Source organism: Neocloeon triangulifer, unplaced genomic scaffold (genome assembly GCF_031216515.1).
Source record: "Neocloeon triangulifer isolate White Clay Creek 2 clone unplaced genomic scaffold, ASM3121651v1 ptg000004l, whole genome shotgun sequence".
NCBI classification, from domain to species: Eukaryota; Metazoa; Arthropoda; class Insecta; order Ephemeroptera; family Baetidae; genus Neocloeon; species Neocloeon triangulifer.
The window spans coordinates 4,110,463-4,137,290 of NW_026775547.1; the positions used below are offsets into that span (position 1 = coordinate 4,110,463).

At 36.2% G+C, this 26,828-nt stretch overlaps 4 protein-coding genes across 7 annotated transcripts; 2 read left to right on the top strand and 2 right to left on the bottom strand.

Annotated features, from left to right (window-relative positions):
- Nucleotides 1-124: 124 nt before the first annotated feature.
- LOC132193573 (protein BANP-like) lies at nt 125-2,482 on the bottom strand. Of its 4 annotated transcripts, none has more exons than XM_059614328.1 (9): nt 2,176-2,291; nt 1,545-1,874; nt 1,292-1,489; nt 1,094-1,241; nt 900-1,040; nt 717-839; nt 547-663; nt 356-478; nt 125-300 (listed from the first exon to the last, which is right to left on the bottom strand). In XM_059614328.1, exons 1-9 carry the CDS (start codon nt 2,253-2,255, stop codon nt 229-231), a joined length of 1,332 nt encoding a protein of 443 aa, XP_059470311.1. In that variant the 5' UTR covers nt 2,256-2,291; the 3' UTR covers nt 125-228. The 4 variants fall into 4 exon arrangements, with proteins under 4 accessions (XP_059470311.1, XP_059470310.1, XP_059470312.1 ...); XM_059614327.1 differs by having other exon boundaries at nt 126-303; nt 2,176-2,290; XM_059614329.1 differs by lacking the exon at nt 2,176-2,291 and adding an exon at nt 2,337-2,482 and having other exon boundaries at nt 129-303.
- LOC132193684 (cleavage and polyadenylation specificity factor subunit 5) lies at nt 2,442-5,720 on the top strand. Its single transcript, XM_059614507.1, has 7 exons — nt 2,442-2,453; nt 2,500-2,735; nt 2,793-2,993; nt 3,204-3,267; nt 4,565-4,730; nt 5,168-5,282; nt 5,336-5,720. The coding sequence occupies exons 1-7, from the start codon at nt 2,442-2,444 to the stop codon at nt 5,355-5,357; spliced, it is 816 nt and encodes a 271-aa protein (XP_059470490.1). The 3' UTR covers nt 5,358-5,720.
- A 481-nt stretch (nt 5,721-6,201) lies between these two features.
- On the top strand, nt 6,202-26,634 carry LOC132193572 (glycosyltransferase 25 family member). The gene is made up of 11 exons (XM_059614326.1): nt 6,202-6,333; nt 6,396-6,724; nt 6,791-7,022; nt 7,079-7,421; nt 7,473-7,592; nt 8,077-8,266; nt 22,993-23,067; nt 23,248-23,305; nt 23,365-23,492; nt 23,556-23,759; nt 24,697-26,634. Exons 2-11 carry the CDS (start codon nt 6,504-6,506, stop codon nt 24,860-24,862), a joined length of 1,737 nt encoding a protein of 578 aa, XP_059470309.1. The 5' UTR covers nt 6,202-6,333; nt 6,396-6,503; the 3' UTR covers nt 24,863-26,634.
- LOC132193575 (melanocortin receptor 5-like) lies at nt 9,803-14,016 on the bottom strand. The gene is made up of 2 exons (XM_059614331.1): nt 13,920-14,016; nt 9,803-13,248 (listed from the first exon to the last, which is right to left on the bottom strand). The coding sequence occupies exon 2, from the start codon at nt 13,234-13,236 to the stop codon at nt 11,980-11,982; it is 1,257 nt and encodes a 418-aa protein (XP_059470314.1). The 5' UTR covers nt 13,237-13,248; nt 13,920-14,016; the 3' UTR covers nt 9,803-11,979.
- Nucleotides 26,635-26,828: the final 194 nt, after the last annotated feature.

The following is a 26,828-nucleotide window of genomic DNA, read 5'->3' on the forward strand; positions in this document are numbered from 1 at the left end:
TGACTAGTTCATTATTTGTGTTGGCAGAAGTGCCAGAAGTATAATTATAATTAAGGTAGAAAAATTAGCTTCAATGTTTGATTTATCTACTCATAATCATTACCACTAGTTAAATTGAGATATATTTATGAAAATTCCAGCATCTTAATTTTGGTGGCTCCAAATTATTATTATTACAAAATTTAACAGCGCACTTCCAGACAATACTTATCTACAATTCTGCAGTTCTTAGATATCACCTGATGAGTCTACGGAGTCGTCAGCTAATTCAATGATGGGATTAGACCTTTCCATCAAAATCTGCTGGGTATATTATGAAATGAATTTGGATTAAAACTTCAATGGTTTAAAATACCTCGCCATTATTAGTAACAAGAGCCAAAGTTGGATGTTCCCCAATTGATAACGAATCAGGGTCCGTTACGAAGAGTTCCCCATTGCTATCTGTTGTCAAAATTCCTGAACCATCTTGAAGGGCCTGATAAGAAAATTAAATTAAAAAAAATTAAATTTCTTTTTAAAATGACTTGTTGCTAGCTTATTTACCCAGACTGGCAGGAGTTGATCATTTTGCACAACTTGTTGATACTTTGCAAGGTGCTCAGACGAAGTTGTCAACACTTTAATGGAATCACCTTGTCCATTTTGTATCAGCTGGAGGGTCTGAAAAAAATTTGTACTAATTTTTAATTCGCATTCAGAAACTTGCTTCTTACCTCGGGGTCTAGTGAAATCGAACCACCTTCGTCTATGTTACTTGTAGAAACTATGACGGACCCAACTTCTTGAATTTCTTCAGTGCTTTCTTCGTCGTCTTCACCTTCCTCAAGATCATGGTGCTAAATAATTAATTGCTTAAATAATGCAAAAAAAAAAAATAATAAGTAAATAAAAACCACCTTAAATCCACCTAGAGGCAACCCATGTGATTTTTTCCTCCACGCTGTTCTACATTTAGAGTCCATATTTTGTTTGATCCTGTACCAATCTTTCTCAGTAATTTTAAACTTATGCACCAAGTGGCACCTAATTCCATAAATCTATGGACAAATAAGTCATCAGAATAATTTTTATAGAATCAAAAATAAAATACCATCAAGGGGGACAATTGCTTTTTCCCGTGCTTTCCTTTGCCAGAGAGGTTCGAGACTGCAAGAACGTCTCTGGGAAATAAGTAGTCAAGCAAGACGAGTGCCATCTTTTCTGGCGTTGAGCAGTAGCCGTTGATGTGGATCAAATCCCTGAACATTTAATTTTAAATTTAAGTACCCAAAGTAATAAAAAAAATTACATTGGAGAAATGGGAACTCTGACTCTAGACTCCGAGTTGTTTTCATTTCCTAGCCAAGAGCCATCAGGATAGTCTTCTTCTTTGTTAAGGGTGATGACCTGCATCCTCGAGTCTATGCTGACATTTGCCTCCACCTGGGACATTTCGCCATAGGGAGTTGGCACAAGGACCACTGGTGCTGAGTCATTAGAATTTTTCCTGATAGAATCAAATTGAATTAAAACTGCTTGCAAAAATAAAAATCAAAACCTACTGAGAGCTCGTAGTGAAAGTGTTATTTGCATTGTTAAAAGAGCTAGCTATGTCCTGCTTGATGGACTTCAACATTTCCAACACGTCCTGACAGCAAGGGTGCCTTTGATTCTGCTGATCCCGCAGGGCGTTCTCGATGCTTGTGACCTTGTTTGATATCAGGACGCATGTATTGGCCACTTTCTTCACATTCAACTCGATGGCAGATAGCTTTTCATTTACACTGTCGCGCAGTTGAGAAATTTGCCGATTGCAAGACTCGACTGAAGAGTACGGGGCAGCATCAATTTTTATCCTTTTTATTTGAAGCTCCGATTTTGCAGCCATGACTCTGAAAAATTAAAAAAAAAATCAGTTTAAGTAAGAATAATAAAAATAAAAATTTAAAAACTGGAAAAACCGCATATAAACTCTAAATCTAAAATGTGCAATGAATATTTTTAACATTATTTGTTTATGTATAAAATTAATTACATAATCGAATTAAAAACGAAACCAAAATCAATTTTTTTTTTTAGTTTTTTGTTGAATGTTTTTAAGTTCTTGAAAGGTTAAAAGAATTTTGAGGAGCAAGTTTTTCATGTGTATAAAAGGGTGGTCAAAATTGTCAAGAAAAATAACATAAACACAACTCGAAAATTGTCCTCGTGGTTTGAACACAAGGCACATCTTTGCGAATTGAGCCATAATCGCGAAAACTACGAGCTGTCATGCAAGTAAAACCTGCAAATTTGCAGAAAAACACTCAATTCCACGCCGGGAAATTCTGGACTTCAAATCCTCGCACATGTACCTTGGAGATCACGCAAATTCACGCTGCTAGCGATAATGGCGGTGTAGCAATGGCAAATTTTTTTCTAAAAAATCAGGCCCAACACGCAGACGCAGAGCTGACGAAATGTCAGTTTTCGTCAGAACGCCTTTGTTGAAAAAACCGTACGTGAGCTCATTGCTAGGCTCGGGCATTCGACGGTGCCTCCCCTGGCGGCGTCTCTGCGAAACGAACACGGATCAAAGCCGAAAAATCGCATGACCGGCGTCTATTGATTGTTTGGTTCAGTTTTCACCTCAAATTCGGCCGGCTGAGGATGGCGACGCAGGTGAAAACAGGATGGCCGAGACGCACCAGCAACGCGGCGCCTTTCGAGACCAAATACACGAATCAAAATCAAGTATCGCGACCTATAAATTTGTGAGTTGTTTCCAATCTCCAACCCCCCAAATTATGTCAATTCAACCCACTTTGCAGATATCCGCTCACAAACTACACATTTGGAACGAAAGAGCCGCTTTTTGAGAAGGACCCGTCCGTGCCTGCTCGGTTCCAGCGAATGAGGGAGGAATTCGATAAAATAGGAATGAGACGCAGTGTCGAAGGAGTCCTCCTGGTCCACGAGCACGGACTCCCGCACGTTCTTCTCCTGCAGTTGGGAACGACATTCTTCAAATTGTAATTAATTCCCTCAAAAATTTTAATATTTATCTTGATAAAATCCTCAAATTGAAGAATTGACGAAGATAATTTTATTTTTTTTAAATAAATTATTGTGAAATCCGTGAAATCATCTTCTGATGGAAAAAAAAAACATGAATTATTATGTTCACAAATTTCCAACCCTTATATTTTGTTTCATCTAAAACGGGGGATTCGTGTTTTCAGGCCGGGAGGTGAACTGAATCCGAACGAGGATGAGGTCGAAGGGCTGAAGCGACTCTTGGCCGAGGTAAAAATTAATATTACAAACTTTCCTATAACAAACTGTTGGCGTGAAAAAAATATTCCTTGTCTTTGCAAAAAGATGTACAACGGCAAAAGTTAATTTTACACATTGACCGGGTTGTAAAATGTGTTTTTGTATTTAAATGGCACAATATATATTTTTTTTATCAACACCAGATACCTGATCTGTAATGATAAGTTTCTGGTGTTCAAGAAATAATTTTTATTTTGAACATAATGTTGCGTATGTACCACTTGGCAAAATGTCTCAGTTAGGTCATTGTAAGTGTAAAAAGAAAATTATTTTTGTTACGGTGTAACAATTTGACGTATATGATCACAAATGAAAATGGTTTGCATTGACATGAATAAGTTTGCAACCACAAATGGGCGCATATATTATCAATTCGGAAACAAAATTGAATTTCCTGTAGTTTTCTTAGTTCTAAGCATGAATCATTTCATGTACTATGAAAAGAACGAATTATACTATTTCCTTTCCTCTGTACTGGGGTTGAAAATTTTTGTATAAAATAATTGCTGCATTTCTCTATAATAATAATATTACCAATAAGTATCAACTCTGAATGAAAGTGCGGAAAATGCCATGTTATGGAATGTTTCTCTTCGGGATTTATTTTTATTTACTATTTTATTTTATGGAAGCTTGTCCTTTTTATTTATCTTCTACTACTTGATGCTCTAAATTAGGGATTATGGAGTTTAAAAAAAATGTCTTTTCAGGCAGTTGATATTGGAATGAAACACTGCCCTCGATTCTTTAATATTTATTATATTATTTTACTGCATTTGATTTGCGTTTCCTCATTTTAATTTCTTTATCAACCAAACAACAAAGGGTGTACTGTGAAGTTAATGTTTCTGGAAATGCTAGTATACCAATAAAAATTTGTGAGGTTTCTCATGTTTGATAAATTTTAGTGCCAATTAATGTGATCATCAAAAGCTCTCAGATTTTAATACTTTTTTTATAGAGTTTTTTTTTATAAATTGACTGAGAAAAGCTGAACTTGTTCTCGAACCAACAATTATCAATCATAATCAAGCTTAAGAATATTTTTAAAGTATAAACAATCAGTTGGAATGACGAGAGCGTTGAAAGTGTGAATATAATATGTGCAAATCTAACTAAAAAAAATTGTTTCAAAGGTGTCCATATGGAAAAGGGTATACATGAGTTGTTGATGTTTTCCCATTTCCCTTAATTTGCGGTTTCATTAATTTGCTCGGGGAAGCTTTAATAAAAATGTGGGCTAGAGTTTTGAAAGTTGTGATTACAGACGCTGGGAAGACAAGACGGCGTTGTGCAAGAGTGGATGATTGAGGACATCATCGGCAACTGGTGGCGCCCAAACTTCGAACCCCCACAGTATCCTTACGTCCCCCCACACATCACCAAGCCAAAAGAGCACAAGAAGCTCTTTCTCGTGCAGTTGGCAGAGAAGGGTAATGAACTTTTCAGAAATATTTGTTCCATCACTAAGTATATTATATAAATTATATTTTAGCTGTTCGACAGATAAGCAAAATCGTTGTATTTTTAAAAACGACCGTCCTGTGTACATATTTATTACCAGTTATTCCGTAATTCACAAAATGACAATGTACTTGCTCAATTTTGTCATAATTGCATAAAAATATGAATTTTCTGTAAATTTAACACTGTTCAACATAAAAAATGTAGTTTTGCTGCACTGTAAATTCAAATTTCCTGATACATTTCATTATAATGTACCGGAATAAAAATGTTATACTGTAAAAAGAAGAATGTACAATGGAAAAATATAAAATGCTGTCTTACTAACGTTATTCTGTATGTTCAACTTCTTGTTATTTCAGGAAACCTGTTTCAACTTGATCCTAACTTTTTTAATTTGTTTTAGCGCTTTTCGCCGTGCCCAAGAACTATAAGTTAGTTGCTGCTCCGTTATTCGAGCTGTACGACAACTCCCAAGGCTACGGGCCAATAATATCCTCTCTGCCGCAAGCACTGTGCCGGTAAATTTTCCAATTGGAATTCGATATAAATTTAATAATAAATAAAATTTCAGGTTCAATTTCCAGTACCAGTAGTGAGGCCATCTCCGGAGCGCTTTTGTCTCTACTTTTCGGGCAAGAGAAGCCGCAATCGCTGATTATTTTATGTATAATGTAAAATAGCGTTTTAAGATCTTAGTTCTTAAGTTGATCATCATGCTTGTCTATCATGAAAGTGCAAATTTTTTGGTATTAATTTGATGTATATTTGAATGACTCTGATATGAACCCACAATAAATTCACACCTCATTAACCTTCGAGGATAAATGATGTCCAGTAAAACACATGTAATTTAATTCTGAAGATCTCACATTTCATTCACATATTTTTATTTTTTTGTTTTGAAATAAAATTACAGACACGCAGTTGGAATTTTTTGTTAATATCAAACAATTGAAACAGTTTTATTTTTTCCCCGATTTCTTGATTCCACCGCTGCCCATGGGTCCTTTGCCAGAGGCTTTTGCCTTAGCATCCTCCAGAGCTTTTTGCTGCTCTCTCAACTTCTGCTTCAAGGCCTTGTCGTCGTCGTCCTCATCAGCCGTCTGCTTCTTGGGCTGCTTCAGAGGCTTCTTCTTGCCACCTTCGCGTCCAGTCATTTTGGGAGATGAAATCTGAAAAGAAAAGCACCCTTTTACAATGACTAAAAAAAGTTTCACATACATAAAGAATCGTTGGAGGGCTCGGCAAAAGCATGCTATCAAATTATTCTAAATTTCATTACAAAATCGGGTTAATTTGGTTATTTTTGAATTTTTAAAATTTTCGAATTAATTTTTATAGCGTTTTAAACAATTAATTCAGAAAATATGTTTGGAAAAACTTACCAAACTCTGATCACAAGTGCGGAGCACGTGAATCCGAGAACGTCGACGCTTCTCACGGGTTTGTTTACGGTTGAGTCGCAGCTGTTTTGTGTTGATGCCCCGCGAAAGCAAGGTGCTCGCGGTGTGACGTCACTTTATTTATACAGCATTTCACACCGGTGCAAAATTCGAACGCTGTCCAGCGGTACGTGAAAATTTTATCAGATTTTCTTGGCGTCCCAGATTCATAACTAATGCATCTTTTAGATCTCAGGCCATGATTCGAAGCTGAATTTTCATCTGCCACGTCACTATCGACTCTTCTTCATCAGCGCACCGGAAGACCAAAACAGTTTCACTCTTCACGTCAAAGAGATGACCACAGTAATTTTGCTTCTGGTATTGTTCCTTTGCCCCGACACCTCAAGATCGGCTTCGGATGACACTCAACCTTCGAGTCCAGAAGCTGCAGCTCCGCTAAAGCTTCTGCCCTCCGTTGTCATCGCCGTTCAAGTTCGGAACAAAGCCTACACCCTTCCTTATTTTCTGACCGCCCTGGAGAACTTGAATTATCCAAAAGACCGCCTTTCACTTTGGTAGGAAAATATTTAAAATTTTTTATTTTATGCAACACATTAAAATTTTATTATTTTTTTTCATAGGATTCGTAGTGACCACAACGAAGACAATTCTCTGGCAATTTTAAGACTCTGGCTGAGCTCTGTGGAGAGACAGTACCACTCTATAAATACTGAGTTGAGGTCTTCCAACCCTAAAAGATTCGCTGACGAGACTAGTGCCACGCATTGGTCAACGATTCGATTTGAACATGTCATCAAGCTCAAAGAGGAAGCCCTGCTCTATGCAAGACATGCTTGGGCAGATTTTATTTGGGTAAGAAATATCTTAAATTAAAAATTAACTGTAACAGTTAAAGTAATATTTTTTAGTTCTTGGATGCAGACGTACTTCTTACAAACATGAACACCCTGAGAGATTTGGTATTTAAAGACTTGACGGTGTCTGCTCCAATGCTGGAGTCCGATGGCATGTACTCGAACTTTTGGTGCGGCATGACCAAAAGCTTTTACTACAAACGGACAGAAGACTACAAGCCTATTCTCAACCGAGAAAAGACTGGGTGCTTTGAGGTGCCGATGGTGCACACAGCAGTGCTAGTCAACCTGAACCATCTTCGTTCACAAAATCTTACTTTCCTGAGCAAGAAAATCCCTCACTATGCTGGTCCAAAGGATGACATCATCACCTTTGCACTTTCGGCAAAGCATTTCAGTAAATTATTTCAGAATCTGTCATGGATGAAAATTAATAAACTTATTTCAGATGTTCCCCTGCACATTTGCAATGAAGTGTTTTACGGCTACTTCACCCTTCCTTTGGAGGAAAACCAGGCTCTTGCTTTTGACGAAGCACAACTAGTCAACATAAAATTAGAAGCCATTGGTATTAAAGACAATTTTTAAGTGTTCAAAGTAAAAATCTGTAAATCTGGTACAGGCTGCTACAGATGAGGGCTAAATTTTAATTTATAATTTACTCAATATGCCAGTCCGGCTTTGGGATCAGTCCAGTTATTGATAATTCTCTCAAATACGAGTGCACAAGCACCTGATACTGATTGCACCTGATTTTATTAAAGATCATAACATATTGGCAAAATAAGCTAAGCAGGTCTTAAGAAAAAAAAAATGCCTGATCTGCACTAGAGTAGATATTGTTTGAACCAGGTTCAAGATAAATTTTATCATTGTAAATTGTATTAATTTTGAAACTCACAATAATTTGGAATCAAATTCAAAAATTCTAAAGCTTTTTTCTTTTAATATTTACTGTGCTGACTATTTTATGGAAATACAGATACAATTGAAATATTATTTCACTTTAGGCAATAACAATATTTTCTTTCTTGTGCGGCTTTTAATTCCAGTGGACCACGGCGGCCTCGAGTTGAGCGAGCTGATGGCGCAATTTGCTCCTCCGCCAGAGCGGGACACATTGGGGTTGGATAAAGTCTTCATGATCAATCTCAAGCGGCGCACAGATCGACGGACAAAAATGAGGCAGTGCTTCAGTGAACTAGGCATTGAGGCGATGGAAATAGAGGCAGTTGATGGAAAGTGAGTACCCATTTTACGCTTATTTTATTCTTCGGTCTCAATTTAAAGTAGAAACATTAGCTATGTTAATTTTATGCACTCAAAACAACAAAATTGATTTTTTTAGTGATTATAAATTTTATATTAAATAGCTTTTAAAGATTTAAACGCCTGCTATTCAAAAACCTAATCAATAACAGGTCACAAGACGTAGCAAATTCATTTGGGAATATGAAAGAAAAAAATTCTCTAAGTTTTCCTCATTGCTTCAGTGTTTGTGTCTGACAGGCGTTCCTAATTAATTCTCCCGTACCACAGCACAACGCGTTTGTCGGAATCTTAACTTTTTTTTAATAAACCACTATGTTTTAATACTTAAAGTAGGTGTTTTTTCAGTGTCATGTTTAGTCAGTTTCTGCTTCTCTTACACCCTTATTGTTATAGCAGCGCTCTCTGCTTGCTAATGGAAATGCGAGTCACGCAGGTGGAAAATGCTTGCTCTCCATTTACTCTCTGTGACAAAATTTCCGAAAATTTCCCTGACTTTTATCTTTTTACAAAGACGTGCGCAAAAGTGGCATTCACATTTCGTTTCTTTTGAATATGTTCCTCGGCGCTGCATACACCTCAATAATGAGACGAGGGAGGTCTTTTCATTTGACTTTTTAAACGTTTGCCTTTGTATCAAAGGAAATTATTTCTGTCATAAAGTGAAATAACGTTTTCTTTGCTGTTACTTTAACCTCGCCATTTTTTCTCTAGAAAATTTTGTAAACCAAAATTGATTTTTTTTTTAAACTTTGAATGAGAGTCATGTTCTGTTTTCAGAAACATGGCTTAAGAGCTTAAACTTTGCAAGATCCGTGTCACAAAGTCAGAAACCAAAAGCACGTCTCAGCTCTTGTTGTCAGAAATTTGACTTGCCTTACAATTAGCCTAACAAGCGTCACTTGTAATGCAATAGGCTTCTCATACGAACATTATTCTCACCATACACTAACTTTCTAACAAAGACGTGGTCAGGAGAGGCTTATGCAAATATTTTGTTGTTGCCCAAAACGCAAGCTGAACTTGCTCTACCCGCTCTTTGCTGTTGTTGACGCTTTATTTTGTTGGTCCGAAAACCTCATTTCGCACAAAAACTTTTCGCTACTCTAAAAAAAGTCTTGTGTACCAAGTCGGCCCCACTGTAAGCACACAAATTCTTACTATTCAACGCTTTCCGAGTGGAAAATCACTCTTTTGATTGCGGAGAGGCATAAAAAGTTCAATCCAATTACAAATTTATAAAAGCATTTTGTGGTGTGTGCTTGTACACTTTGTGTTTTTGAAAAGGATATATTTTTAATGAAATAAACTAGATAAAATTTTTGCCATTTATATATTTGGGACATTTTTCTTCATTAATCATTTTGATTGTAAAGATTTAAAGATGTCATTTGGAGAAAAATAAAGCTGTCTCTGAAAGCATTATAAAATACACAATAGGGAATCGGAGAAATTGATTAAATCAAACAAACTTTAAATCACACCGAAACTATTTTTATTTTTCCCGATTTTTCCATTCATGAAATATGAACCATAGTGGAAATAATTTCATCTTCAGTTAAAGCTTTGAGCTATTTGTATAAATCTGAACAATGATTTTTCACATTTTTGATGGGTAAACTCCTAATAGCCGAGAAACATTATTATACACAAACTCCAGCACGCACGTAAATTCGATATGAACTTAGCGACAAACAATACTTAATTTGAAGTTATTATTTTTTTATTTTCGTGGCTCACAATTTCTGTATTAACAAATTCAATACAAAATTTCAAGCAATGAAAGTTAAATTTTGAGATCACGTATTGTTTTTTTCGTCGGTGTAAAAATGAAAAAAAAAACTCAAGACGCGCTTCCACTTGCTAGAGTGCGAGTGCTCAAAGTAAAGGTCACAGTTGTAAAACATTAGTGTCAAAAGATTCCTGTTTTTGGCAACCGCAATTTAATTAGGTGACGACTTTTTGTGGTAGCCACACCCGGTGCTTTTAATATCGGAGAGAGGTTAGCAAAGACAGAAGTTTTTTGTCGTCTGATAGAGGTAATTTTCTTAATTAACTTTGAGCCTCCCTACTGTCTTTGTAGCATAGGAGTTTGCAAATGCCATAAAAAAGCGCTTCAAACTTTAAGAGAATTACGTAGAGTCAAAGACTAAAAGTGCCAAATTGAGATGTTGAAGCAGTCTTTGAATATTTTATTAGCCACCCAAAATTTGCACAAGTTACAACCAGTAACATCAATATAATATTAAGTAAATTTTATTGAAATGCAATGATCCTTTGATTTACATGATGGTTTCGCCGATGTGCAAATTTAGAGTCTCTCTCGATCACTCCCTTAATTAAGCGTGGACCTAACATAGCTCATTATGGGAGAGGAAGTGAATTGTTCTTTTTTGAAAGAAAAATTTCCATATTAAGAAAACATGCAATGCTTATATTGGCTAATATCAGGGCAAATTAATTTTGTTGTCTAGTTTGAAAAAAAAAAAATCCTAAATTTGTTTATTCTTTTTATAATTCAAAATTTTTATGGATAGAAGTAAATCTGTTTAATGAACGCCAAAATTTGACATTAATAGTTATTTTAGGTAAAAATATGTTGCATTTTTACATCGAATCATTACAGCGATGACACAACATGATACGCGAAAAATTTTATCATTATTATCATAAGACATCTGAAGTTATTTAAAATTAATCTTTAATTTGTTTAATAAAAAGACTGATAAAATCAGCACAATTTTACAAAGGGTTTCGTCATAATTTCTTGTTCAAATTTTATCTTACTCACAAGATCATATCAGACATCAGACTAAAACTTTTTATATAATAATTTTAAGTATTTTAACATTGCCGACAACGATTTACAGTTATGAGCTCATGTTTTCCACTTAAAAGCTCTTTAAAATGTAAAATTTTTCTGCTGAATAATACAGCCCATTTATAAATTTATTATTTCAGACAATTTAGCTACGCTCACGCAGTATTATGTCTGAAATTCTATTCAATCCACTTATTTAGTGGTACTCTTGGAGTAATGGTAGTTGAAATTTATTCAGATTTTCTCAAAATGATCTTGTTTCACAGCTAAACATAGCATCTTTTCTTATTTTTAACAATTATAACCTTCCTTGGGGGAACTAAATATTTTATTATTATTTCCCAGAAACGTTTTAATATCAGAAGCATTAGTGTAATTAGTACAAAGAATTATTTATTATTTGTTTTTTTTATCCCTTTTTTTATAAAAATAGATGGGACTTTAAAAGTAATTTGAAAAAAAAATCAACTTTGCAAAATGGAAAGAATGAGCTTTGAAAGATTGCTTTGCTTAGGGCAAGAATTATGTTCAATGATAGTGACCAGCTTAAATCTATTTTGAACTGTAAAAATGTCCTTTTTAATTACATGAAATTAATTTTCAAGCATATAATTACAATTTGTTAATGGGATTCAATATTTTGTACAGAGTGAGTGGTTTTAGTTAAGTCTTAAGTCTTCAAAAGATTAACATTTTTATTTAACGAAAAGTGTCTTTAGCTTTAGCTGGCGCAAAGTCTACACTTTATTAAACCACGCAAGCTGCGGACGAGGAAATTAATTGTCTCACCTCGACTGAATCGCGAATCACACAAGCATACTCATCATAAGACATCCTTTTGATCGTCTCGTTTCACTTGGCACAATCACACCAAAGAACTATTTGCTTGAATGTCTTCGTTAGATCTAAATATGGACTTAGCAGGTACCATTGTAATGGCTCTATTGCTGGTGCTGCTCACGGGCACAAGCTTTGTGCTGCGGAAACTCCCATTTGCTGTCATCCCATGACGCTCAGGAGTTCTCCGCGATGCATACGTAGAGAGTCGTTGTTGCGACAACTCACTGGAAGGTCGCGTGTCCTGTTGTTCTACGCCACCACATATGCTTACCCGCATCTTCTTCAGAGCCAGTTTGATCTCGTGCATGCGGGCGGCGTATATGATTGGGTCAACCAAGGTCTTCAAGATGTACATAAAGTTTACCGTGGTGTACAAAACAAACATGGTTATCCTGTCGGCGGCGGTGAAGTGGTACAGGCAGTCAGCGCAAACCAGACAGTAGACCAGCACTGCCGGCATCCAGCCTACAACGTAGGTGCCCAAAATGAGGACAGTTGTCTTCACGGCCTTGACGCTCCTTGCCAGTTGGTTTGAGTTTTGGAAACGGCGCCGGCTAGCTTGGTGACGTTTGACGATGACAAAGATGTGGCAATAGATGACACCCATGATGATCAAAGGAGTGAAGAACATGGAGGAGAATAAGTATCGAAATTCTTTATACAAGAGGAAGGTGAAAGAGGCGCAATTGTTTGAACGGAACCCCATGTCCGGCATGGAGCTGAAATAAATAAAGAAGAAAGCTATCGGAACGATCCACAGGAGGGCAATCACTATAGATGTCGTCCTTGGAGTCATGGTGGACGCATAGTGCAGAGGTCGCAAGATGCCAATGTAGTGGTTGATGGCAAGTGCGGTCAGATGAGCAATGGATGATATAATGCCTCCCAGACGAAATGCTTCCAGGGCCAGAACGTAGCAGATGGTGCTGGGGCCCACTGGAATGTGGAAGGCCACAGGAAGCAGACTGTTGATGACCAGTCCGATTCCTACCACTAGAGAGGCGTAAGCGTCGGCCATGGCTAGACTGATGGAAATGGATATGGTTGGTGACAATGGCCGTCTGATCCATCTTGAAGAGACGACGACCACCGAGTTGACTACAAAGGTGGCGAAGCAGAACAATAGAATTGGTGGAATGCTCAAGAGATAGAGGTTTCTGATGAGGGCGTCAGTTGGGTCACTTGACGTCTCAGTGTCATTTGACCCTGTGGTGTTGGTGGCAACAAGGCCGCCGCTCTGATTGACCCGGCCGGGCTCGTCAGCCGATGAATTCACCTGCATCCTTCCGATTTCCTGCAACAGATCAGATTTCATTAGCTTACAATGGGTACTTTGCTCGCGTGCTAAGGGACTGCTCTGTAAACATCTTTGATAAAAGGGAACTGCTTGCGCGCGCGCTCCAATTTCACCCAGGCGAATGGGGAGTAAATATCACGATTTTCAATTCTGTCGGATGGAAAAGGAGAGGTAAACAAGCAAGGTGAGATTTACCACCACCGTTGGTAGTAAAAAAAATACTTTTGCTTTTTCGATAAAATCCTTTTTTGCAAAATAGAAATAATAATAATAATAATAATAAATTAATAAAAAAATCTGAGTTAGTCATACAAAAAAATTTGATACTTTGTTTAAATTCGTGGTAGGGTAGGGTTTTCAGTTTTGGTCAAAATGTTTTAAATCTGGAAAGCAATTTACCAGCGTTGATTTTTCATTTGGCGCAGCGAGGCAGAGAGAACAAACATGTAAATTTTCTCTTTTAAAGGCGACCCTTTCATCTCTTTCACGAACAAATGAATCCCCTTTGTAAAGTATGATGGATTTAAGTTGACGGCAGCAGCTTTCAGGAGCAAATCTCTCTGACGAAATTTTCAGATAATAATTTAAATTTCCTGAATTTTAATTAACAAAGTTCTGGCGCAGCATCACCGGGAAGTATCCCACTTACGCACCCATTAGCAACTTACGCGTGATCCCTAATGTGGAAAGCGGGTCCTCATGGCGAGCGAAAATTTAGCACCCAGGGTGCTCTTCTACTTGTCTCTCAAACAAAGAGAATCGTTGATAATGCCTGCAGCATTATGATAACAAGGCAAACAGCTCGTTCAGCACTGGTTCCGAGCCCACTTTTTTATTCTATTAACGCCGGCCCATGTGGGCGGCGACCTGTTGTTATTACATAATTCTTATCTGATTTACCACACTCTCTCGGGGTGCATTATTTGTGTCGCATCTTTTTCATCTCGGCGTCTGCTATTGTTTGCCTCGCACTCTCGTTACATTTGCTCAAATTATGTTCCTCGCGTGCTGCTGCTACATAATAATATACAGCGGCGGCCCTCCATAGTGCACGAGCGCTTCTAATTCAGGGAAGATCCGTTCCGAGATGGTAGGATTTATGATCGCTCTTGAAAGTTTCCCGCATAGGAAGAAAACTGAACACGAATAAGGTTTATTAAAATAATTGGCCTACTTGATATAAACTCTCAAAAGTTGTTTGCAAAGTGAATGATGAATATTTTTTACTCTTTTGCTCCCACTTCAAGTTCTTGTCAGAACTTCATTATTTATAATGTCAAACAAAAATTATGATTTTTTATTGCAAAGTTGTTGTGTTGGAGTGGAGGGGGGGTCGATTAAATTTATTCAAAGAAAAACTTGCATTTATCAATAATTTTTATTTAATTTTTTTTCTATTATTGTATTTAAATTTAGTTTGTGCACATAATGATGTGTTTAAAATTGGGAATTTACGTGTATCATTATTTTTTTTTAACTTAAATTCACTTCATTCAATTTCTTTTATTTATTTATATTTTTTTATTGAAAACAATGATAGCAAGATATCTCAATTACATATTATAAAATAATGAAATTCTGATTGTTAGATAATTTGGAAACTTTCATTAAATTTAAATGATCAAAAGCAACTACCACGTCCTTTCTTCGCACTTCCAGTCAATTCACACAAATGAAATTTTGCGACAGTTCGGTTTTCCTCAATTCACTCTCGGAACGATTGGAGCTTAATTTAGGAGCTCATCTAGATCCCACCTTTGATTTAACGAAATGAGCTTGCTAATTAATTGTTAATTAAAGATCGAGGTTACGCAAGACTCAGTTCGATCACATCCAGTAACGATAATAAAGTGAGTCTCAATCAGAGAGGAAAAGCGAGTGGCGGCTGATTACATGGTAGAGCTGATGCTGAAATAATAAATGGCGCCGACGTGAAATGTGAGGGTGCTTTGTACTCTATAGTTTCATATGAGACGAAGCCACTAATTAGACTACATCCCTGTACAGAAGACTCATTTTTTAACAGGGAAAAAAATCGTTTGCATATACGCATGGCATGCAACCATGTTTCCAGTGACGTCAAAAGCCACCACCAAATAATGCGTACGTTAATATGCATAATTAATTTACGGTGAAATCTGCGGCGGAAAGAGAGCTTTTGCGCTGACGTTGAAAACGTTGGTTAGAATTTTCGATGATCAATGAAGAGAAATGCTCGAAATGTCACATTTCAATATTGTCGAACGATTGCTGGAAACGATTCCCTATATATGCAGTATTACATTTTGGATCACGCATGGATACCATACCGTTTCAATTTCACATGTCAATATCACAACACTTTTCCTCTCCTTTCAAGTGCTTCAAGTGCCTCTCCCAGAATAAAACTTTTGCATTGCCAACATTCATCATGTTATATATTGTCATTTTAACTTCAAGCTAAATTGGTTCACAGATTCACAGTCACGAAGATGAGTGCAGACAAAATCGTCGCTGCAAAGTCCTGCGGGCTTGTGCGATCTGTCTCAAATTTGACACCGCCGACGCTAAAAGCGGGGCGGATTCGGGAAGTTTATTTTGCTGGCTGTCACGCCGTCAAGAGATTTATGATGAGAGATTAATGCATTTTATTGCTGCCGCGCCGAGCGTGTAATATTATATCAAACGAAGACCTGCTGACTAAATAAACCATAGTGTGCGCGAAAGGAGCGAGTTTGCCAAGTTTCGGTGGTCTTAATTGATTGATCATGTTCTACAAACACCGAATTTGACGACGCGAAGCGTCTTGGTGGCTTTCTTTCGCACAAAATATTATCATAAGCTTTTCCCAGCGACTTCCTTCCGCGCGAATGCATTCTGACGTGGGCGGAAAAAAATGTCATGTCTGCATGGCAAGGCTATTCTGGCAAAAAAGAACAATGCGGATAAAAATTTCTTTGAAACTGCAGCTTGTTACATCCGAGCGAAAACAATTTTTTTTAGGTCTGTCAACTCAATCGATTAAGACGCAAAACAAACAGTGTCTGATGAGAATTTTTTTTAATAAGCAGGACAAAATCCAAACGTGACGAGTCGCATTAACGATACTGATCGATAGCACGCTTTTAACAGAAATGTCCTCTATTTTGGCTGTATTTCCATTAACGGAAAGTAATAATCCCAAAAGCATCTAGATAACACTTTATTAACTTGCCTCAAATAATTTTGCTGTTGCCTTGAGCGTTTCGCTGAATATAGGATATATCATAAGGATGAACAACTTCCAATGTAAAAGTTAGCTGTATTTCCAGTTTTTGAAATAGACTCAATTTATTGTACAGAATAAAATACAAAATATCTTTTTTGAAGAAGAAAAATCAATACTAACCATGTTTGGTCCACAAAAAATTCACCAAACGAAGGGAAAAAGCTCAAATATCTTTTTTATTTCGGAGAAATTAGTTTTCTTCCCGTATTGTATATCATGAGAAAGAAAGTTAAGAAGACACACAAAAATTGGTGTTCTTTGCTTTTGATATGGGATATGTTAGCGTTCCTTTCCGTCATATACCCAGCCAAGCCAATTGTATGGGGCAACAAAATTGATTTGTCAGCGTTTGATGTGTGTCCGATCAGAAAAGTTTGTAAGGAATCATGGTGAATCTAGAAATACGTTCCTTATATGTGCAAAAAAATCACATTCATTTCATGTTGAGGTATTTTTACATTTATGCTGTTGCCATGCAAGATAATAAGTGGATTATATTTCAAATTCCAGTTGGAACACAATTCTTTGGCCTTTTATTAAAACAGTTTTTGTCGGATTTTTGAATTGCTAAATTTAATGCATTGAGCTCTTCTGTGTACAAAGACTACAAAGCACAGAAAATGCAGCTTCATCAGCAAACAATTTCTTCAGTTTTTGCTTACGACCTCACTCAGTGAGTGCTTTATTTGCGAGGGATTAAAACTTTCGTTTCACAGCATGACTGTGCAATATATGCTGAAGGGAGGAATTAATTATCTAAATTGAAGCTGAGTGTTTTTTGGTCGAATGCTGTGTTTCAAAAACGTTAAAATTTTTTTATCTTTGAGACGTGCCGCGAAATACGGAATTATTTTCCTCCTTTGGTATGTTTTCCATTCATTAGGGTGTCTTTTCTCAGGAAAATGAAAAAAAAAAATTTTTTTAGCCGGCGGGGAGAACAAGCTCGATTGAATGGTCTCATTAGTCACATCATTCATTCTCTCGAAGCCGAGACTTTTAATTTGACGGGTGGAGACTTTGAGCTCATTATATTCAAAAAAGTGATCGGCGTCTTCAGCGCGTCTCTTGTGTACTACAAATCAATGAGATTCACTCGCCTCCGTTGATACAGTGTCGACGCGGCACAGAATTCTCACGTCAGCGCGGCTAACATAATTTTTGAGAGCTCCGGACTGCACGCAACACTTTGAGCGCGGCTAAAGGTTTATAATTCGGCGGAATGCCGAGTTTATTTGCATCTCTCTGTCTGAGAGTTTAAACAAATCCTCGGCTCGTCAAGTCTCTCTCTCTTTTTTGCCTCTTATTTGTAAAAAGAAAGGAGATAAAATGAGCAGCGCGCTTTCCAAACAAACTTGCCTCGCGCCCTGGATCGGCTCTTGGCTAAAATTGTTGCAGAGCCCTTTGTTCTTGAGCTCGCAGCGTTTCATTTTTCGACGCGTAATTTAATGGAATGTCAGCAGGCGTCGTCACAACTTTCACCTTCTGTTTCAACGGAAATATATTCATGAGAGGAAATTCAATTTTGTCGCGGAGTGCTTTCATATGCAAACTTTGCATTGTAAAACATGCGACGTTTCATTTCTGGACTATGCGATGTAATCATGTAGACGTAATTAATGCTCAAAATGTAGATATAGCACACGAAAAGCTGATGTTTGCTTTGACAATACATTATGTCTACTGTATTTCCCGGTATTTGCCTTTTTACAACGTTCGTTTTACTTAAAGAAATTGCAACAAGTTTCCTCAATTTCCAAATGAAATTTTGCGCCTAAGGAGACGAGTGTGGAGTAAAAAGCGGGCTCTTCCTTGTTGACAAAACTGAGTTGTTTTTTTTTAAATAAAATAATTTTGTCATTTAGAGAAAGGTCGATAAAATTCATCACGTAAATTAAATTCCAAACCTCAAAGTTTGATACCGTTTGATTCAATTTACATTTTCATTATAAGTTTTTTTTAAAGTTTCATGGGGTACTTTGTTATGATTGGGTTTGAACCTCAACAGAAATTCATACTTTTTTATTGTAAGACTATAAAATTTGTATAAAATGTATTTTTTTTTATGCTTTTTTATGAAGATATAGCAAAAAAAATATTTATAAAATATGATGTTTGAGTGATTTTATTTTACAGAAATAACAAGAAATAAGAAGAAATTGTTTTTATATTTGCTTTTAATATAAATTGACACTCGATTTCAAATGTAACGATAAAAATTTTTTGCAAATTTTCTTTTTGCTTACCTTCGCGCACGATGCTAACAGTGGGTTATCCTGTTGGCATTGGCACACAATTTTCCTTTCGGGGACAAAACGCTATCCTCAAACTGCTGGGGTAGCTGCGAACCTAAACTCTCTGCTCGCTCTTGCTCCGTGAAACCGAAAATACGCGCAAGCGCTCCAATTCAGTTCCACCCTTGCAAAATGCATCTTTGCCGATTCGACCCTTGGTTTATACTGCTGTGCGCACGCAATTCCAAAGTAAAACAAGAAATAAATTATAATTTATTCCTCATTACTTTTGATGAGAGTGAAAATAAAACACGAGACCTGTTTGATCTGCGCGTAGATATGTCGGGAGCTTCCATGTCTATTTTGTGCTCCTTATGGGGGAATTCACCAAGGTCCGGATGTCGCGACTTCAAAGCCGTCGCTCAAAAAAGACCATTGCGCCACGGGTTTCTTTTAAATAAACAGAGACGCACAATAATTTGTTACCAAATCTGTGAGTGACACGCGTCTCGTGTGCACAGAACGACAAGCAACACTCCACCCCCTGCGAGCAGCAGACGATTTTTATTTTTTTTTCTCAGAGCAGTGTCCGGTGCTTGATTTTAGCTCATCGCTGAAACTCACGTTTGAATAATTTAACCGGAAATGTGTTATTTTTGCACGGCAGATAATCGGTTTGCGCTGAATATGCAAACTGGTAACCGCAAAAAGCTTCTTTTCACAGAAAAATAGATTCTTTATATTTTTAAAATATTTTATTTTCATGCAAACTTTTCTTTTCAATTATTATTATTAGTATTACTATTATTTTGCTCGTGAAAATAGATCAGACTGTAACTGATACTGGTAGTTTTTCTTTTAGCTTTTTAATAACTAGGGCAAAACCAGAAGAAAGTCTCCTTAAGTACTTCACTTGGCTTGTTATTCACTTATTATGTTATTATTCCTCATGACCGTCCTATACAAAAATTGAAAAGAAGGTATATGTATAAAGAGAAATTTAATATGGTATCAAACTAGTAGATGTCTGTCAAAACGACAAGCATCAAAAGGAACTCGGCCTCTGCGGTGTACGCGCACAATTAAGCAAAAACAATATTGTATTGTTGTCACAAATTCTCCTCGCTGAGGAAAAGGATTGTTAAATCCGTTAAATCAATTCAGTACTCTTAACACATCTAGCAGTCCAAAATACTCTTCCAGTGTTTTTATATATGGATATTATTAGTTTTGATGTATCAAAACTATTAACTTTAACTTTCTATATATTTTATTTCTTGTTAGATAAAAGTTATTAAATTTAAACAATCCATGCAAATATTTACATTACATCCATCTTGAGTGTTCATTTCCATTTGACACAATGAAAATGATATTTAGGAATTATTTAATAAATTTTTTTAGCACATAATAATAGTCAACTTTTAGTCTTGCATTAAATTAGAATTTCCCTTTTAAATATTTAATTAGTTTGGAAAATCTTTTTACAGCCGCATTTCATAATAAAATTAATAGCGAGCAGAAGTGAAATTGAATTTAATAAAGTTGAACATTTTCTTTCAAACTAACACGCTGTGCAGAGCTAAAAGATTATTAGCACGTCAGATGCAAAACTTTGAAGCATTCGGTGGAACGTGTCAAGTTTACCAAGCAACTGTTTATTTTGTAAAAATCCAATTAGACTTTGTTATTGGCCCCAAGTTGAAAGTTTGTTGGCAATTGTAAATGGTTCATTAACAAATTATTTAACAGTGCATGTTAATTCATCACAAGCAGGCATTGAGTTTTGACCGCTATTTTAGAATTGTAAATAGCTAATTGCAATCATTCGCGCACTATGTATATATGTTATCCGTTTCTCCCATAAGCTTGTTGGTCTCTAGTGAATTTCATCAAAGTTCAAATGTTTGTTTCCAGCTTTTGGATGCTTACAAAAGCCACCTGAATAATTTATCAGTCCATTCGGTACGGCACAACAGCTTAAAATAAAATGGCATATTACAGCGAGAGCCAACATGCCCTTTAAATTACACTAAGCGGTGGGTTTTTTTTTTCGATTTTAGAGTGCACAGAATCGATTTGGTTTTTTTAGCCTGCGACCGAAATATGTATTTTGTTTGATCTGCCCGTCGGTTTTGAAGCTGTGCTCATTTATTTTTTTATTATAATGAAACGTAAAGCGGATTCTCATTGTCAGACAGAAATAATAAATATTTTTACGCTCAGTTCATGAAGCCGATTAATTATCCAATCCTCCACGTGTTTTTTTTATACATATAGCTAAGCTAATCCTAAAAATATGGTTGAGCAAATTTAATTTAAATCTGAATTTAGCTTATCGCAATTTAATTCTGTGAAATTTTACTTTGATCCAGTGCGTCTCGCGTGAGTAAATTAGCCATGGGGGAGAACTGTAATTCGGCCCGTTTGTCAGAATTCGTTGATCGCACCACCGAAATGAAATTTAATTAGTACACTTGGTGAACGCAAGAACAATTCTGGTGCTGAATTCCAGGCCAACACCTCCGGCGCAAATCCGTTTTGGAAATGAATGGAGCTAATTCTATACCGTCATGTGAAGCACGTTTCATATTTGGAATGTCTGTTTGCTGACAGAGTTCCGTGGCAAATTCGATTCAGGGTTGACATGCTTGCAAATTAACTCCGGAAGCAGAAAATAAAGTGCTTTGTGCTATTCCCATGAAAATTGAGAAATTCTCTATATATATATATAAGGCATAATGTATCATTTCTAAGAAAGGACCACCATCATCTGACCGCAGCCGCCCTTTATCAAAAAGTGTACTCGTGCATAACAAATTGAGCACGGTTCGCCTGAAGAGGCAGGCATGTTGGACGGCGCGAAAATTAAGAAATAATGCAAAATTTTTAGTACGTATTTTGTTATTCTTTAAACATTAATTGTGTCTGTCGCTTGAACTCTTTTAAAAATGCTCGCTATAATTTTCACACGTAAAACTAATTACAGAACTAAGCAGACACTTTTGATTATTCAAAGCTCTTTAGTTAATAAGTTCTCCAGGGCCGCACGCAAGTTTCCTTCCACTCCCATTCAGTTTAAAATTCGTTTTCTGAATTGAGGGGATTAAGTTATCGCGAAGAATATGTCAAAGTTCAGATCTATAGGTTAAATTTGGTAAATTTGCTCTCCCATTAAAAAAAGACAACTTTGCGTTTTTATACATGCGAAATTCAGCACGTCACTCTCTCTTTCTTGAATTTCTCTGGGAATATGTCGATGTTTACCTTACGTAAGTCGCTTTTACATTATTCAATGACTCCATTAGTAAATCTTTTGCTATTCAGAGCCAACGCTGAAAATTATTTGCACGCTGCGTTCTGGAATAAAAATATTTTCCAATATTAATCAGACCGTAGCTAAAACATTTGTATGTCAACTTCTAGAATTTAAGTTGAAATGAACTACCGATTTGAAATATAAATCATGGGGGACTTTAAAACCAATAAATTCGAAAAATTCATTTTATCAATTGGAACCAAATATATCTCATTAATAGGCCCTGCAAAAACTATTCGCGTCAACAGCAACTTCAGGAAAGAAATCCGTTAGCTCCAGCGCCAAACTTTGCTAAACCAACACTGAATTTCCTTGGGTCGATAGCCGAATTTTATTAATTATTTAGCATCAATCTACAGATGAATAAAAAAAATCATAGTAACAAATGAGTTATGCAACCTGTGCAACCTCAACGCTGTGCAAGATGCCTATAGTTATTTTGCTGTTCCCTTAAAATACCTTGTCAGTTATGCTCAATTCCCTTTAAATAAATTTTTAAATCAATTTCCAATTTCAAATTAGCTGTGACGTTATAGCCGCTCTTTATTCCATCGAATATTAAAAAATTAAAAACAAAAAAAATTCTCCGAATCCAGAACTGAAAAAAGAAATCGAAAAAAACCTGCTTGCTGTAATTTTTTTATTTATTAAATTGATTTTATTTACAGCAGGTTTGCCTTTTTCAACATAATGAACCACGCTAGCTTAACTATTAGGAACCTAATCAAATAATGTGGAAGGTCACGCATCAAGCGTGGTTTGCTTTTGCTCAATATTTGCTTTGGCCGTCCCCTGTACAGTACTTGCATTTAGTATGTTTATATGTTCAGACAGGTTAAGCTCGGTTCGTTTCGATTTTCCGGAGAGGGATGTTTGATTCCAGAATTCGTAGAATTGCCCAACCATAGTCTCTCTCTCTAAAGCTTGTGAAAATTTGATTGCAGGCTTCTAAACAACACTTCTCTTGTTTCCATGGGAATTGAGATGTTGCCCAGTTACATGGATCCATATCACAAAAGGTACTATAATCGTTATCATTTCACAATTTGAAAATATTTATATAAAAAAGTGAACGCAAAAATTAAAATATAATTAGTATGCAAAATATATAGCGTGATTTCTAATATGATTTTTATATTTCTTTTTTTTCAGTTGAAATATATAGATTTTTTTTTTAATTACTTTCAATTCTTTTATAGACCTTTGACAATGGGAGAAATTGGTTGCTTTCTGAGTCATTACAGTGTTTGGCAAAAGGTATGATTAGGAATCAATTAAAATTCTATTGTAATTTAATAAAAATTTTAAATAATTAGGTGGTTGATGAAAATTTGCAAGAAGTGCTGGTTTTAGAGGACGACATCAGGTTTGAAAATTTCTTCCGTGCAAAAATGGCGCACCTCATAAAGGAGCTGCGCAATCTGAGCTTTTCCTGGGACCTTGTGTAAGCTGAAATTTCACGTCTCTCTGTTGATATTAAAATGATATGAATTTGGATATGATGCAGGTATGTCGGTCGGAAAAAGCTGCAGAGCGAAGATGAGCCTAATGTGGACGGCTCGAAGAACTTGGTGTGGGTCGGATATTCGTATTGGACCTTGGGCTATTTACTGAGCCAAAGTGGCGCCCGGAAACTTCTGGATGGACAGCCTTTGTCAAAGTTGCTGCCTGTTGACGAGTATCTTCCTATCATGTTTGATCGTCATCCTGAGTGAGTACAAACACGATTATTTACTGTATGTATAATTTATAGTGGAAAAAGCTCTTTCCGAAAACTCCAGATCTAATTCGGTTCGAACGTGCCAGAATATTTTACGCCAAAGTCATGAATAAAAGATCAGGGAACACTAAAATTGAATCAATTACCTTCACTTTTGAGCAAGGGTCGATAAAGTTTTACATTACATTCTACTTAGCAATGCTCTTTCACTGGAGAGAGCAGATTTTTTTCCTAGAGCAAATTTTTCACTACAAAATTTATAAATTGCAATATATTAATTAAAATATATAAAATTAAGCTGGCTAACACTTCTATAATGCTATAATTTTTTTTTATTAATTATTATTAATTTTTTATTGTCATAAAAATTTAATACACAATTTTTTCAATTTTTACCCAACCTAATAGATATTTACATCACTCTACACTGGGATTAGTTTTGAATTTTAACAATATTTTTTTGGAGGAGAAGTAATCTTAATGTTAGTATTTTTATTATTCTATCTCTAAATAATTATTCTTTTTATATCTGATCAGAGGCCAAACGTTTTCCAAAAAGGTTTCAAGGCTTCTCTCTGCTTTTTTTTCCATTTTCCTTTAGTTTTTCTGTACCAGGGAGAAAAATCACAGCAAAAAAACTCTTTGATTGGAGCTTGTTCTGTAATTGAATATCATTCAGCCTCCACGCTTTCGTTTTGAGAACAAGGTCGCATTTTACTAACATGATTTATTTTACCTTTCTTTCCTTTCTGCCCAATTTTCCGGGAATTTTTATCAAACATTGGGAGCCCTTTTATATCCTCCCGTACAAGTCGCAAGATCGGACGTTAAATGAAACCTCGTCAACGTGTCACACATGATTCTGGGGAAGGAAATGAATTCGTCTTTTTATTTGATTCTGTAGCTCTCATTTCTCCGAAAATTGCAGGATTGAATGGAAGTCGTTTTTTGACAAGCGTTCTTTGGTTGCCCTCTCGGCGCAACCCCTGCTGCTGTACCCCACGCACTACACAGGCGAGCCGGGCTACGTCAGCGACACGGAAGATTCGTCTCGCATTTCCACCAGTCCGCAAGTGAAACGTGACGATTTGTGAAATAGCCCTTCAACAACTGCCACCCACGGATTCAATGTTGCGGAATTCACGCTCAACTAAGCTGTATTTTTATTTGTGCCTTTTATTTGCTGTTTCGAGTGAGCTTGGGCTGCAGTTTGGCAATTAAGGCTTTGGCGAGGGTGTGCCGTTAATTGCTCGAAACCAATTAGAGTGCCATTTTCTTCGCGTTTTCAGGACGTTCTTGCGATTCCATTTGCTTGTGAATCTGTCTGAACCCGCGCTAATCCAATTAAGGATGTTTTTTTTTTCGCCCATGGAGGTCAACTTTGTTACATGAGACGGGAGACCTCGTTATTTTTCATTGTTTTAACCCTATCTGGGCGTAGTCTCTCAAGCAAGCACATTCTCATTTCTAAAAAATACTCTTGGAATTACGTAAATTAAGGAATATTCATATTGCCATTGTCAACAACAATAGACACTAATTTTGCCGTCATTGGAGAACGATAATTTCAAAATTATACCAGCATTATTCTAAAGACTTGCTTTGACTTGTGCCATTACTGAAGCCGACCTGCTCAAATTTACATATACAATTATGTCTCAAATAATACCTTTCTCAGATTTCTCACGTCAGACGCGTATCAATTTCAATCCTGCAAATAATCAGATATTCAATTCAGCTTTGAACTTTTCATTTATAATTTACTTTTTGCCATTAGTCACAATGCTAGATAAATACAATATTAATTTGAGGTAGAATTTCACGATCAAGGTTTGATTCATGATGATTTGAATTTAAAATCGGTTTCAAATTTTGCAGAAATTTTGTAATTTGCGATGAGCTTATGATGTATATCTACACTAAAATAAATTTACTGAAAAGCTGCTATTTTTTGTTGAAACTAAAAAAATTTAAGTGGTTTTTTGTTCTCAAGCCACGCTTTTGCGTTTTAATCAATGTTTAGTTCCATCACCATCAGGTCTTTACGTTAAACTTTGCACCCAACTTCTGGCTTTCGCCCGATCAAGTAATTTAATTGTATAATTGAGTTGTCGTTAAGCTTGGCCCAATGGAACTCTGAACATTGTGTAAATTTTATGCTGCCAACGTAGCAACGGCTTTTACGCCCCTCAGCACATCGCAACCAGCAACCCTTGCAAATTCTCTCTGCCTCTTGATGCTCAGTGATCACCTTGAATACAAATTTCCCTTTAATTTTCTCCATTACACGGCTCCCGTCTGACCAGTTACAAAAGCAGTTTAACCTAGTCTTTTGCAAGTCAGCCATGTTTTATTGTTCACTTGCCAAATTGTTTTCAAATTTTATGTGAAAGAGAAAAATAATGAATGAATTATAGGACAAAAAGGAACCACTACTTTGCAAATTTGTATTAAACTCTGTCATTTGTGCTGCATGTACCCGTTTATGCTATGCCGGTCCTATACGGATATCAGAAAATCTATAATGTGAGCTAAAGTTGAGCCAAAGTCTTCCAGATTAAGGATGTGCTCTTAATAAAATTTGCCGTAACGGCTGCAGTATTTTCAGATTAATGGACCATTGAGCTGGCAGCACGTGCAGCCATTAGCGCCGCGGCCAGCTCATGGAAAAACGGAATGAAGTCGTATGCTTTCATAGCCGGCCATTTACCAGGATTAACTCGAATATCATTTTTGTGCCATTATTTATCTCATTAATTGTAAGATAGAACTCGACTGTCGCCGGAAAGAAAATCAAATTGATTGGATCTTTGTTTTTATCACTATATTATGTTTTCTAGATAATTATTGTCACAATATAACATGAAAACAAATAATCTCAATTGATGGGTTTTTATTTATCCTCGCTCATCCTCACAAAATATCCAAATAAAGTAAATCAGTTTTAAATTCCACAAGAATTTTTTTTAATAATTTGCTATTAAGGAACTTCATAAAGCACAAATGAATTAAAATTATTATATTTTAATTAAATAACACAGATATTTATTCTCAAACATC

Coding starts and splice junctions, on each gene's coding strand:
- LOC132193573 (XM_059614327.1), bottom strand. CDS start 2,255: ATGACAGCTCGTAGTTTTCGCGATTATGGCTCAATTCGCAAAGATGTG. Junction 664..716: donor CGATTTCACTAGACCCCGAG/GTAAGAAGCAAG, acceptor AATTTTTTTCAG/ACCCTCCAGCTGATACAAAA. Junction 479..546: donor ATCAACTCCTGCCAGTCTGG/GTAAATAAGCTA, acceptor TTTTCTTATCAG/GCCCTTCAAGATGGTTCAGG.
- LOC132193684 (XM_059614507.1), top strand. Junction 2,736..2,792: donor GTATCGCGACCTATAAATTT/GTGAGTTGTTTC, acceptor CCCACTTTGCAG/ATATCCGCTCACAAACTACA. Junction 4,731..5,167: donor CGTGCAGTTGGCAGAGAAGG/GTAATGAACTTT, acceptor AATTTGTTTTAG/CGCTTTTCGCCGTGCCCAAG.
- LOC132193572 (XM_059614326.1), top strand. CDS start 6,504: ATGACCACAGTAATTTTGCTTCTGGTATTGTTCCTTTGCCCCGACACC. Junction 6,725..6,790: donor AAAGACCGCCTTTCACTTTG/GTAGGAAAATAT, acceptor TTTTTTTCATAG/GATTCGTAGTGACCACAACG. Junction 7,023..7,078: donor CTTGGGCAGATTTTATTTGG/GTAAGAAATATC, acceptor AATATTTTTTAG/TTCTTGGATGCAGACGTACT.
- LOC132193575 (XM_059614331.1), bottom strand. CDS start 13,236: ATGCAGGTGAATTCATCGGCTGACGAGCCCGGCCGGGTCAATCAGAGC.